The 13,416-nt window shown below is 47.3% G+C and overlaps 2 protein-coding genes across 19 annotated transcripts in view; both read left to right on the forward strand.

Moving 5' to 3' along the window:
- Positions 1–856: 856 nt before the first annotated feature.
- Positions 857–11,054, forward strand: GRXCR2 (glutaredoxin and cysteine rich domain containing 2). Its single transcript, XM_056348591.1, has 4 exons — positions 857–947; positions 3,639–4,007; positions 6,688–6,903; positions 8,731–11,054. The coding sequence occupies exons 2-4, from the start codon at positions 3,663–3,665 to the stop codon at positions 8,908–8,910; spliced, it is 741 nt and encodes a 246-aa protein (XP_056204566.1). The 5' UTR covers positions 857–947; positions 3,639–3,662; the 3' UTR covers positions 8,911–11,054.
- Positions 11,055–11,167: 113 nt separating this feature from the next.
- PRELID2 (PRELI domain containing 2) overlaps positions 11,168–13,416 on the forward strand; it is a 107,340-nt gene continuing 105,091 nt past the window's right edge. For 2 of the 18 annotated variants that reach the window (XM_056348565.1, XM_056348566.1), the window contains exon 1: positions 11,169–11,187. Coding sequence is in view for 6 of the 18 variants with exons in the window: in XM_056348574.1 (XP_056204549.1) it covers positions 11,347–11,421 (75 nt within the window). In the remaining 12 variants the exon portion in view is untranslated. The other 16 variants (XR_008823458.1, XR_008823459.1, XM_056348579.1 and 13 more) reach the window with 11 other exon arrangements.

Raw genomic sequence — 13,416 nt, forward strand, 5'->3', positions numbered from 1 at the left:
GCACACCTCCATATCTACGGTGGTAATGCCGCTGTCTGTCTTGCCATTAAGTCTTGCAAATATTGACTCCTTCCCTTCTTTCTCTTCATGCATCCAAGATGTGTCTAAATGCTGGTGAGTTTTTCCTAGCACATATCCAAAATGTACTTTTTCCTTAGGGCAGCAGCAAGCAGCTTTGTTTGTGAGTTCGTGCAACATCTTTTTGCTCCTGCTTTTACTTGTTGGCCTCTTCAGCACACACAGAGCCTGCTCCAATTCCTTGAAATTATCAGCTAAAATCTTCTTGACCTGCTGATCTGAACCTTTCTGCTTGCTACTCTCACACTGAGGCAAATGTAATGCTTGTGTCCTTGCTTTCAAGCATTTGCTTTGCTCCTTTGCTTCTGTCGTATCTGACCTGCTGTCTTATCCATGACCTCTAGCTCTTCTCTGTAGCCCCTAATGCTGTCTCAGGCCCCCTTTTTTTCTCTCCTCTCTAGCAGTCACCCAGAGATCTTACTTTGATGCTGTGCATGCTCAGAATTATGTGAGCAGTGGGGTAGGACTGAAGCGTTTGGGCATTGCTGCAGCTGAAACCACAATGCTCTTCCCCATCCCGATGCACTGCCTGCCCTGTGCTTTCCTGAGGAGGATTGTAGTACTTGCTCCAAGGGAGTGAAACACAACAAAACATCTTTCAGCAAAACTTGCAGGTAGAAACATGCCTTCAAAGCCTTACAGTCCAGTTCACAATAGCTTTTCTTTCTGTCCTTTTTTGTACATACCCTACTTTGTTGCAATAGATCTAACCCAACATGTTACACTCCTTAGGGCAAGGGCTGTCTCAATTTGTTCTGCAGAGCCTCCAGCACGCTTCCAACAATCACTTCGTATTTCCTGAGATGGGGAGGACAGCGAAGAGAGGGCCCGTTTTGAAAGACAGATGTCATTAAAATACAGAGTCTGAGGTAAAGCACAGTGCAGTGATGATCTAGATCATGAAACTTAATGATTTCACTGTTGAATGCAAAATGATCATTGTTGTATTATTAGGAAGATTTGTGCTAGCTGTGGGAAATAAACCCATGCTGACGCGAGAACAGCATGAATGCTGCCAGGCCGGCAGGGCTGTAGCAGGCAGTGTCAAGCTGCTCATAGACCATCCATCCATCCTTCACCCGCCGATACCCAGCTCTCACAGCTGTGCCGCTTGCCCCCAGCACGCGGCAGGTACGGCCTTGGAGATGGCCTCATGAAACACCACCTGGAAAGTCCCTGTTTGGGATATTTAATGTGGAAAGGTCGAGCCAAGTTGTTCAGAACAGCTAACAAATGCAGAAAGGCTGTTCAGAAATCTTTTCTTTGCAATATTTATCTGTACAGGGACATAAAATGAAGTGCGTGCATAGGTGAGTGAGGAATCCCTCTGCAGCAAAGCCTGGCGAGCAGCCTTGGTGCGTTGACCGTGGCTTTACACGGGGAACATGTGGCTGTAGGACTCTGCACTTCTGCAGAAGGCTGGGTCTCCCCTGCGCAGGCAGCCCCGAGCTGTTCAAGTAAACAGCACATCCAGCTGATAGTGCTGCAGAGGATGGGGTGGTTCTAACCTGAAAATTACAGGGCCAGGGTAGATTTCCTGTGTTTTGACAGCAGCCGTAGGTAACTGTAAGGATGGGTTGGGATGGGCTGTTGCTTTGCTTGTCTTACAAGTGCGGAAGGCGGCAGTGGTGCTCGCGCTGTGTTCTCTCATTGCTGCTTTGAACTTCATTTCCTGTTTGATTGTTCCCTTAATCAAAAGAAAATGAACTCCAATTAAGGCATCTTACAAAATATGATTTATGTCAAATTAAGACTGCTGGTGTACCTTTGAAGAAGCAGTAATGCTGAGGCCTGATTCACACAGGAGTTAGAAGAGAAAGGGATAGATCAAGCTTCTCAAGAAAATGCAGTATGAGCTGAGTTTGATTCATGCAAATCAGAGTTTTCACGTAATGCAAGATCCTCCTGTTTGAGATAGGATAGGAGACTGACATGAACATTATAATAGTGTTTTGGAAATGAAAAGGGCGTATCTGTGGCTGTATGTTTACCCAGGCATGTTCGTGCATGTTCTCTTGGTGGAATATACATCTTTTATGTGTACTTACAGTGAGGCTTTCAGCAGCCCAAGGAAGCTGCAAAATCAACGTCTGTCACAACAGAAACTGTTTTTGGCACCTGAAGGCTGGCTGGTTGGTTGGAAGGTCTATATGGTGTATTATTAATATACAGCCTTCTAAACTGTTGTCCTAGTGTTTAATGAAGAAACTTTTAATAAATATAATAAATCAATCTATTGACAATATTAATCTTTAAAAGCACTAGGTTTGAATTAAAAGAACATAGCCTTGGCAGGATGTAGTCAGAAAGCTGAAGTTCCCACTCAATGAAATTGCATTTAATAGTGGAAATTTACTGAAATCTTGGCACCTGAAAGACTTTACTCCTGTTGCGTGTACTTGGTACAAGTAGGTATCAGGAGATGTTTAAAACCCAGACAGCAGTTACCCTCTTGATGCATTTTGCACTAAACACACTCTTCATTTTTTCCCTCAAAAGGAAAGCCAAGCCCTGCGTGCGCAGCAGGGGATGGTGCAGGGAGCGAGCCCCGCTCTGACAGTCACAAAGCACACGCTGGTGAGGTATCAGTTTCGCCATAACCAGCAGGCACCTCTAACAACAGCTGTCAAGGGACGGTAACTTGGGTGACTGCCATCAGGATGGAGGTTTGTGTGTGTGTCGAGGAACTCAAGCCCCTCAGCCAGCGGCTGAGCGAGGCTGGCTGTAACCAGCACCAAGCAGAGACCTGCCGGAGGCAGACGGCCCTTCCCCAGGGTAGCCAGGGGCCCCATCCCTTCTGCTCAGCCCCTCTGCAAACCGCTGCTTTGCCTACTGGAATCAGAATGGCTGCACTGCCATGCTCCCCGGGCGCCTGCACAGGACTGCACATGAGCAGAGGGCTGGGTCTTCGGTGGCTCTCGGTAGGTGACTGTCTTAAAAATGAAAAGCAAACCTAGAATGGTCAAAAGGCCCTGAAAAGGCAGCAAGAATTACAAATAGGGATTGAAAGCTAAAGAGAGAGAAAATCTTAATTAGATCTCCACCAACCTGTAAAGGAACACATTTGGATCAAAATGAAATGGAGCTTTGTACTCTCGGGGCTTTGGTGCAAGAATGGAAGAGGAATTATTCGCATTTTGCTATTTGTGAAGCTGGATTGCTTTTTCTGTGAACCTGTCTTTTTAACTTCTCACCTTGTCAGAAAATTGTGAAGAGCTGCTGGGATGGTGTATTTGGGGTAGTTCTTATCACATCACATAGCAGAAACATTTCCATGGTTTCAGAACATGGGCAAAGTTTCCTATTTAATTCTGTCCTCCCCAAGTTAACCCCTTTCCTCTTGCGGTAAGCCAGCCTATCCACTATTCACTAACCTGCCTCATATTTCACTACCATCGATATTTTCTCTTTGTGAATATCTATCAATATTTAATACAGTGGTGTCAGTTTTGCTGTAAGATGAGAGGGACTACTAGAAACCTTGAATTATACATTGTGTGGCTGGGAGAAGCTGGGGAGAGTTTTCTTTTGGACCCAAAGCTCTTGCTGTTGATCTCCAGGACCTGCAGCTTGAAATCCTAATAATGGATGAGCACCAGAAGAAACTCAATCAGCGGCATGAAGGAAGGCCCCGCAAAGTGAGGTTCAAAATATCATCAGCTTACAGTGGTAGAGTGTTAAAACAAGTCTATGAAGATGGGCAGGCACTCGAGCCCCCAGCCAAAGAGCGCACTCGGCACTTTCTGCGCCACAGCTTCGAGCCAGGGGACCATTTCTGTGGGGCTGGGGAAATGCCAGAAAGCAGGTTTTACTCGACAGCCAAGATGACTGCCCAGCGGATCAGCATATTCAAAGAGGATAAGAAATATGGTCTCACCAGTAACTCACCTCTCCTCAGTGACTACCAGTCTAGCGACAGCCTTTGCAAGGTAAGTAATGTCAGCCCAGGGCTGTCAAACTGTTTGGAAACCAACTTTGGACTAAACAACTGTTATAGTAATATGGTAACAGGAGTCTCAAATTGGAACCTTGTTCAGATAAAACTCAGTTTTGTCAGTCCAGGATTTTAAATCTTGTAAATCTTCAGCCTCTATCCCACAAATTCTGTGTTCTGCTTACTCTTCAAATGGCAGGATCTGTGTGTTTTGCAGCAGTGCAGTCAGCAAGTGAACAGCATCTGCTAGCTAGCTGTGCTCCGTCTTCTCACTGGATTGATTTACATCTCTCCATTTTGTAGAGTAAGATATAACATTGCCATATATATCAATATCTATGCATAGTAATCCTAACGCATCTAAAGCAGTCAAATGTAAGGTGGGTATTATCTTAACTAGTTACATCTAACACATCAAAGTTGCATGACTTCAGCTGGCAAAAAGGTTAGTGCCACCGGCAGCAGCATACCAGTGAGCTTCCGAGCTAGGCATCCTCTGGCAAGTCAGAATTCCCCTTTGGCTACTTTTAAACTCCCGGCTTAGTTTCGCTGGATATTTTGTTGACATATAATTAATGTCATTGATACAGAAGTGTCTCTTTAGTCCTACTAAAAAGACAGTACGTGTGTAATAGATGTTAAATTGATTAATACACAGGGATTATGTTCATTTTCTTATCCTGTCAAATTAGATTTATGTATCTTTTACTGCTATTTGGTTTTATCAAATCTAGCTGCACCAACTAAGCAATTCATGTAACAGTGATGGCATATCAGCACTATTGATAACACAGCCACATCACGCCGATATGCAAACTAAATAGAGTACATTATACTGATATAATAAGTAGATTTCTAAAACCTGATGCGAGTCTGCTCAGAGAAAAGATGATAAAAAGGAAGAACAGTGTGAGGCAAGCTGGTTTGCTGAATCAGTACCTGGCCTTTGCCTGGGAGACAGCTCATTCAGCTCCAGTTCAGGCTGCACAGTGAGCAGCTAGTGCCAGCAAACAAGTCAGCCTGTGGTCTGTTTTCCCCCCCCTCATCTGTTTGTCCCCTATCTGCCTTCTCCCCCCTGCCCTGTCTTGCAGTGCCTGTCTGCTGGTGGTGCCCCAGATGCTTGCAGAAAGGCCAAGAATTGAGTGTATCCCCAGAGGGAAGTGTGAGGTCACTCAGGTACACCAACTGCTGCGATATAAAGAAAGTTGTGTCATCATCCGTTGTGGTCTTTGGGTAAATAAGGAATGTCACTCTGGCACTTGCATAACTAAAGAGACTGAAGTGCTTTAAAAAGTTTAAAATGCTTTTTATGGCCTTGATTTGAGTACCTTAAAAGTCTGTTAGTTCTTGGTGCTGATCACAGTTGCACACAGGAAACCCAGATGCCTGATATCAGAACTATATTTAGCTGATACACTGGACATCTAGTTTAACCGAAAATATCAAACCACAATGAATCTCTCCTGCCTAAAGGCAGAGCACTAATGTGATCTTATCCACACCATTAATTTGTTCTGCATTCTTGGGTAATGCTCATCTCTTCCCTAGTTTCCCTAACCAGAAATACTTCGAGTAATCATGCTATCCAGTACTGGTTTTGTTTTGTATCAGCATGCGTTTGGTATGTGGAGACACCATGTCTGTGTAACAAATACAAGGCTTTTAAAGCCTTTTGCTAATAGTGAGGGTTTGTGCTCACCTGCCTCCCCCCCCCCCCCCCCCCCCCCTTCTCCCCAAAGAGAAGCAGGTGCCCAAGTGCCAGGAGAGCCATCAGCCATCTCATGTCAGCAGATGTGACTCTGGTAGGGTATTTTCCCAGGAGAACATCTTTTGCATAGTTTCTTGACACGGGTACTTAAACAGAGCGAAATATGAAGAGTGTGTAAAACAACAGGCTATGGTGACTGCCATAGGATACCTAGTGCAAAGGGAAAAGGGGACCAGGTAAGCAAAATGCTGCTTTCAGAGAAAGGTTTGACCATACCAAGTTTAGCTTTAAAATCGTTAGAAAAGAATACAAATTCAAGTGTGTCTACAGATGGTTATTTAGACTGGTTCCTCATTGTTAGGAACACAATTCAGCATTAGATAACGAGGGGTTTTTTTATCATCTGACCTTTTTGCCAGCATTAATAAATTTCAAAGAAAAGCTTTCTTTAAAATCTGAAAAACGCTTTGATAGGCTGAAGAATAGGTCACCATCATGGGGAATTTCTACTTCTGGCCAAAAACATGAAAACCCCTCTCTATGCCTGCACTCCAACTACTCAGCTTTCATAGAAATGTAGGTTAGTCCCCACTGAGGAGGTTGCTTCTCCATATATGCCAACACCACTGGTCTTGGAGTTTTGCCTTTTTTTTTCTTTTTTTTTTTTTCTTGCATATGGGTTAGAATGAGAATTTACATTCCAGAAAGCTTTCCGCATCCAGAACATAACATTAAAGTGAGGCTACTAAGACTTGACCCAACGTTTTGGTCTGATCCCATAGCCCATTAGGGCTGGGTCTCCACTGCCATTCTGCTTGGTGCACTGGGTGGTGTTGGGGAGCTGGCTTGTGCTGCAGAGCCAGCTGAGCAGATCATTGGGTGAAGGGGATCTTCTAAACGCCCAGGGATCATCAGTGTTTGCAGAGTGTATTTATACAGGCGAGACACTGATACAATCTTTCTACAGGCTTCCCCAATTATAGATTTTGGCAAGATCATAATCTACACTAATAACCTGAAAATCGTCCGTGCGCCAATGGACCAGAGAGAGCTCATGAGAAGACTCATCCAGACTGAGGGAATAAATGACTGGACCTTCATATACCGGGAAAGGAAAGAAAGATTTGGTGGTGGACATAGAAAAGACATTGACAAAAATTTTGCCTGCAACCAGTATGTGCAGGTAAGAGAAAATGGGAAGTGGTTTTTTTTGCCTAAGGCTTTTGGGTCTTTCAGCCCTAGTCAGGCCACTGAGTATTCCCACCCAAGGCCCATCTGTATCTGGCACTTAACTAAATTTGGGTTTAAAGCATCACTTTGCTCCTCTTTCCACTCGGGAGATAACCAATCAATGCTGCACTGCAGTTTGTGCTCTGGGGACAGCTGCTGTGTTTCCAGATGCTCATGCCTCCCACTTGATTCTTTCCCTGGAGATCACTGACATTTATGCAGTTTGGCTGAGGTCCATCCTTCATTGCCATCTCCCAGTGGAATAAGAGCAGGCCGGAGTCTCTCCAGCCTGACAAGGCTAAACACAGCTGCTCTGTGGTTGAGACTGCTGGAGGCTAAAATTTTAATATCAGCTGAAATAAGATTGTGCCTTCCACTTGTTTTCTCATGGGTTAGTCTTTGTTGGTCAGAATCCAAATTAGTCTGACCATAATTTGATCCCACAAAACATAATGTCGTGCAGGGCAAATGCAAAGTATTACAGTTTTGCAGATCTGAGACCAACCTGTGCCGAGTACAGGTTGCCTCAGTCTGTCTGCAACCAGCAGCCTTGCTTATGGCTCACCTGCACAAACACCCCATGAAAACTGGAAACAGCCATGAGAAACTAAGTAGGCATTTTGGCCTCTGTCAGTTTTGAAATAAACTTGATTTTCAGAAAGAGAGCTTTAATGTAAAAGCCAAGATTCACCCCATCTATCAGCAGATATCAGAGTCATCAAAAAATCACTTCTGACTTTTGGAGGAATATGTCAGAAAGGACCTTCAAAAGGTAACTGTCTTCCTCCAGTCGCCCTCACTGGAGCAGCGTGCTTTGGAGAAGGACAACAGCTCCTGTAAGGCAACATTCCAGAGAAATCTGTTAACCTTGGAAAACTCAGCAATGTACTTCCGTTCTCCTTGATGTCTGGGGAACAAAAAGTAAAACCTGAAGGTCCTAAAACTATGATATTATTATTTTTTTTAGAATACTTCTGGACTTTGTATACACTGGTATTATGAACATTCATTTAAAGATGACCAAGTCACAGTAAGGTTATTCTTCTGAGAAGTCAATTAATTTGGACTATGAAATTTATAAGTAGGCACCAACATGAAGCATATCTGGCACCAGCTGCCTATACCTTAGTTAAAACCTCATTCTCTAGTGCCATGTAAAGTAGAACTGCTGCAGAGGAATGATGCAGGACTCTGAACCTGACATCAAAGGGACAAACCTATGCCATGCTACTACGTTCTTCTGATGCAGATATTTAATAATTTGTGGGCTCAGTGGAAGCAGTGAATTTTAAGATGAGATTTGAAAGAGGCTGTCTGGCACCCCGGGGGAAGAGTTGCAGGCACTAGGGACAGCTTGAAAGAAGCTGTGTTTGTCTGTGATGAGGGATGGGGGGGGGGGGGAGGGTGAGAAGAAATGCTTGAAGAAATGAAACTCAAAACTGAGGATACAGAGCTGAGAAGATGGATGTGTTAAGAAATGACAGGAATATGGGTGGAGCTATGTGGACCCTTGCAGGAGGAGAAAGATGAATTGTGTCATAAGCGCAGTCACATTAACTTCTCATTTTCTAGAAGTATCCACAGCTTGTACCCAGATATACAGGGGCCTTTTTCTTGAATATCTTGCTGTACAGAGCTGAACGTTATCATGAGAGTGGCATGTCAGGAGCAACAATTACTTAAAAGACCAGAAGACAGGATTTCCCTCTTTCAGGTAGGCTGCTGACTTTGGTGTCTGATATCCAGTAACAGATTTCTTTTTGTGGTCTGTCTCTTTCAGGAAGGGGATGCTGAACATGGTTGTTCCCAGTGTAAAGGGTCAGGCTCAGCTCCTTGCTCACTGTGCCATGGAAGCAAGTTTTCAATGCTGGCAAACAGATTCAGAGAGTCCTACAGGGCTCTCCGATGTCCAGCTTGCAACGAGAGAGGCCTGCAGCCCTGCCAGATCTGCGCTGCCTGACCAGGACTGCCACCCCTGCAGCAGGCTACAGGCACCACAGCAATATTGTGTTAAAAACTGGTTTATTTAACCTTCAAGCAGCCTCACTATAATGACAAGGGAAAGGCACATGATACATATCTCACCACCACACCTCTGCTACTGACTGTCCCTCTTGCCTGCTACATACACCTGTCTAACTTTCAAATCAGGCCAGATCCCAGTGTCTGCATGGTGAGCATATCCCCTGACAGTAGAGGAAATTATCAGCGTTTGGAAATTAAGCACCTCTGTAAATGTCTCTGGCATCTGGAACCCAGCCTGAATTTGCTGGCACTAGCCCTCAGTCAGGTGTTTGGTGCCCGGCACAGCCAGGTCCTGACCCACCAGGCACTCCAGTAACATCATTAAAAGCAGCAGAAGTAGGTGCAGTCTGGGCACGTCAGTAATGTGTCAGGGTGTAAAGTCTGTAATGACAACAGCAAAGCAGTGCCTCCCCATGGTTTTAATTTGCTGAATGTTTTAAAATTACACTGTTTTTTGCAGTTAACTCTTTACTTTCCCTGCAGTGTCACAAGCATTTCCTGAAGATTTTGCCGACTCTTATATCTGCTTTAGTGGACACAATGACTCCTTTGAGGTCTGATTCATGGGGAAAATTGAAAACCCTTTCTGAACCTGGAGCTATAAAAAAATGAACAATAATTTATTGTTATAGATAGTGGTTATTAAGTTTTCAGCTTACTTATGAGGAACTGCTGAACCAAAATTCCCCTGTACGATGCTCAGCATTTTTCAGGATCAGGCTGATGGTGAGCAGGACTTCTGCTGCTTAATATTAATCCCGTTTTGTAATCTGCAGAAGGTAAACTGTAATTAGTTGAGGTGAAGCAATGATATGGGGATACTTTGCAGGCTGCCACTGGTGGCAGAGAACACAGGGGATTCAAGGAATTGAGGCAAACAGGGGAAACTATTTTTTTCCCAAAGTATTAACCTGTTTCATTTTATATTCGTAAGTAATGTTAATGCAGCCTTAACTTGCACATTGCCTCTGAGACTCTGATGAGGTAAGAGACTGCTCACATGTACTTCGTGCTGAGGTTGCAAGCTTACACAGGGTAGTTTATGGCCAAGTTTGTTTTCCTATGGTAGGTTATAAGATTTCTCTACAAAAACTTAAATTATTAGAAATAATGCTGTTTTAAGTCTTAGACTTCTATGTCTCCTACTGAAATTGTTCAGTGGGTACTGAGGGTTTATTTTTCAGAAAATGTGCATAAATCCAGAGCAGATACTTGGCTGGCTGCATTTATCCTATCAGGATCTGCAATACAAAAAAATGTAGTCCCTGAGGTATTCATTGAGGGCAGGCGAGACCTCACAAATCAGAAATTGTTGTCAAGCGGATCTCTTCCCTCAAATTGGACCTGTTTGATCTCATAGTTTGTTTGGCTTGTTTAAAATTGCTGGCTTAAGATAAGAAAAAGCTACCAGGCAAAGTTGTTGCCTGATAGTTTACTGTTTACAATTAAACTAGATGCAAATACCCATTTATAAAATCAGTATTTATTGTTCTTTGGTAATTATGTCTCAACCACCATTACTCCTCCTGGTGTGTCAGCTATTCCCATCGATCCCGACACGTCCCTGTGGCGATGCTGGCAGCCAGCTGTGCTTTCCCTAGTGTAGCCTGGTGTCCTGCTGGCCCAGCGGGCTGGGGGCCATGGCACTTGTCCACATACAGCGTCAGGGCTGGGCTGCAAGCAGACGCGATCCCAGCAGCACCACCTGGATTTGCTCCCTCCGCTTCAATGTGCTCATTTTATTTTTGCTAATACACTGACTCAATTTGCCCAATAAACGCTCTCTTGTTTCATGTGAAACAAAGGTTTGAGCTTTCCTAAAGCATCGCGTCAAGGCTATGGGTTACTTTTACTGCTTTGCTGGATTTTGGCCCCGCGGGTCTGGGGCTGCAGCTCCAGCAGGGCCAAGGCCTGAGGCGCGATCCCAGCCACAGCCCTTGCTGGCCGCCCAGGCAGCGCTGCCCGTGTGTCCTCCGGCTCGGAAAGCAGTGTCAAGAGAACAGACTTGCCCAGGGCCACCACTGCTCCGGGCCATCGCCATGGCCTGCAGGCAGGCCCAGGCCCGCTGTGAGGCACCAAGGCCGCGGTGCGGCGGATGCGCTCTCTTCCTTCCCTGGGTTTGTGGCTGGGCTTCATCTTTTCCTTTTCCAGCCTAAATGGTCCCACGAGCTGTGGCGACGCTGTGCCGCGGGGCACCCCACGGAGCCCAACGGTGCGGGCCCGGCCCGGGGATGCTGCTGCGGCCCGCGGAAGCCCCACCGGGCAGCCCGAGGCGGCCGCCGGCCGCACACAAGATGGTGGCGGGGCGGGACAGGCCGGCGGCGGGCCCGCGGGGCGGGGCGGGCAGCAGCGGGGCCGGGCCGGACCCGCCATGGGGGTGACGGTGAAGGTGCACCGCGTGTACCGGTACCCTTTCGAGCAGGTGGTGGCCAGCTACCTCCGCAAGGTAACGGGCCCGGCCCCGCCTCCGCGGACGCTGCCGGTCTGCAGGAGCGCCTCACGGCGGCGGCGGGGCCGGGCCGCGGGCTGCGCCCGCTCCGGGGCCCCCTGCCCGGCTCTGGCTGCCGCCTTAAGCTCCGGCTCCGCCCCGTTCTCTCTTCAGCGGCCTTTGTGGCGCGGCGGCCGCGTGGAAAACCGTAAATCCTGTCAGTGGGAGAGTAAACCGGCGTGGGCAACGCGCCGGAGCGGGGCCGGGCCGCAGAAAGCCGCCAGGCTGCTTTGTGCTACCGCAGCGGCGGCAGCTGGCCCGGGCTGGGCGTGCGGGGTGTGCGGGTGAGCAGGGTGTGCGGGGCTGTGCGAGGTGTGCGGGGTGTGTGGGGTGAGCAGGATGTGCAGGAGGGGCAGGGCTCGATGAGCCTTCATGCAGGTCCTGCTTTGGGGCGTTGTGCATGTGCTGGCCCTTCCTGAAGCTGAAAGCTTGGATTTCCTCTTTATCAGAGCTTTTTCTTTATGCTTAGATGAAAACCCGCATTTCTGTGCCCGAGGCGTTGGTTGCGCATCAGTTGCATCCGAGTCCCAGAGCGGAGCGGTTTCCTTTTTGCTGCCTGGTACCCCAGGGTGCCCGGCGTGGGTCCCACAGCCTTGCCCCTGGTGGTGTTCGTCGGGGATGGTGCTGGCCCCAGTGCGGAGGACAGGATGGGCAGTGCTATGGCAGTGGTGAAAAGCAGGTGGCCTTTCTTGGCCAGGAACAGCCCAGCTGCTGCTTGCAGAGCGTGGTGTGGCCAAAACATGCAAGAGGGACTTCGATGCAGTAAAGAAAGCCAGCAAATCCTGCCTGCTGCCACAGGCTCTGCTCCGCTGGTGTTGTGTGCGAGTCTGTGAGCTGTGACGGACTCGGGGATCTGGCACGGCTGCCCTGTGGTACAAGGGGTGCGCACAGCCAGCACAGCAGCACCTGCCCTTCCAGCGGCTCTGCCGTGGTGGCTGGGATCTGTTTGAAAGAAAGATCGGATCAGTAGAAATGAATTCTAGTTTTCTGTCCTTGCAGAATGCTGACCCCTTCGCTGAGGCTTGGTGCAGTATGGCTTTTGGCCTAGTAGTGCAACAATCCCTATGCTTTTTAGTAGGCTTTAAAATGAAAATGTTTTGCAGTGACAGAAGGCGGTGTTAATGGCAGGTAAAGAGCGTTTCTGTGTTGCATCCTAGCAAAACAGCATCCTGCTAAATTTTCCTTGTGAGCACTGTTGCCCCTCAGACCCGAGCTCCAAGCTGTGCATCAAAACTGCCCTTTTTGCTGGTGTTTTCCTTTGAACAGCAGCGTAGAGATAGGCGTGAGTTCTAATCCTTATTACAAGCTGATGCTAGGCTTTTGCCCTCTAGCTGTGACTGTTTTTTGTGAACACCAGGGTGAAGAATAGAGTGGGCTCCATAATCTTTGTTTTGGCCACGTGTGTTTAAACATTAAGGATAGATGTAAGCTGCTGTGTTGTGCAGGGTGTTCCTTGGCACAAAACCCCATGGGTTTGTGAATGTTCTCAGCCGGACAAGGTGTTTAAACAAATGCTGACTTTGGGCTAAATTCATCCTTGATGCAACAACTTAAAGCACAAGGAAGGAGTATTTTTTTTGTTTTGCTTTGTTTTGTTTCAGCCAGCTGCCAGTTCTCCATCTCATGTTAACGGAGGTCTGGCTTTGACAAAGGCAGTGCCGAGAGGAACCTGGCGTGTCCCTGCTCGCAAGATGCACAGCCAACTCTGGCACCTGGGCGGCTGTGCGACTGATGCACAGCAGAACTGAGCTGAACCTGCCTGGTGTTGCGCTGCGGTGAGGATGCCTGAGGCAGCCCCAGCTGGTGTGGTGGTGGAGCAGAGCCCCACATGCTTACTTGCAGCTGAGGTAGTCCCAGTGACTCTTAATTCATCAGCAGTGCCATGACGACTTGTGGTGTGCATCCTTGCTTCTGCTGCAGCCACCCTGGGCACAGGGAGGCAGAGAGTGCCCT

This window comes from Falco biarmicus, chromosome 8 (genome assembly GCF_023638135.1).
Source record: "Falco biarmicus isolate bFalBia1 chromosome 8, bFalBia1.pri, whole genome shotgun sequence".
In the NCBI taxonomy this organism is placed as follows: domain Eukaryota; kingdom Metazoa; phylum Chordata; class Aves; order Falconiformes; family Falconidae; genus Falco; species Falco biarmicus.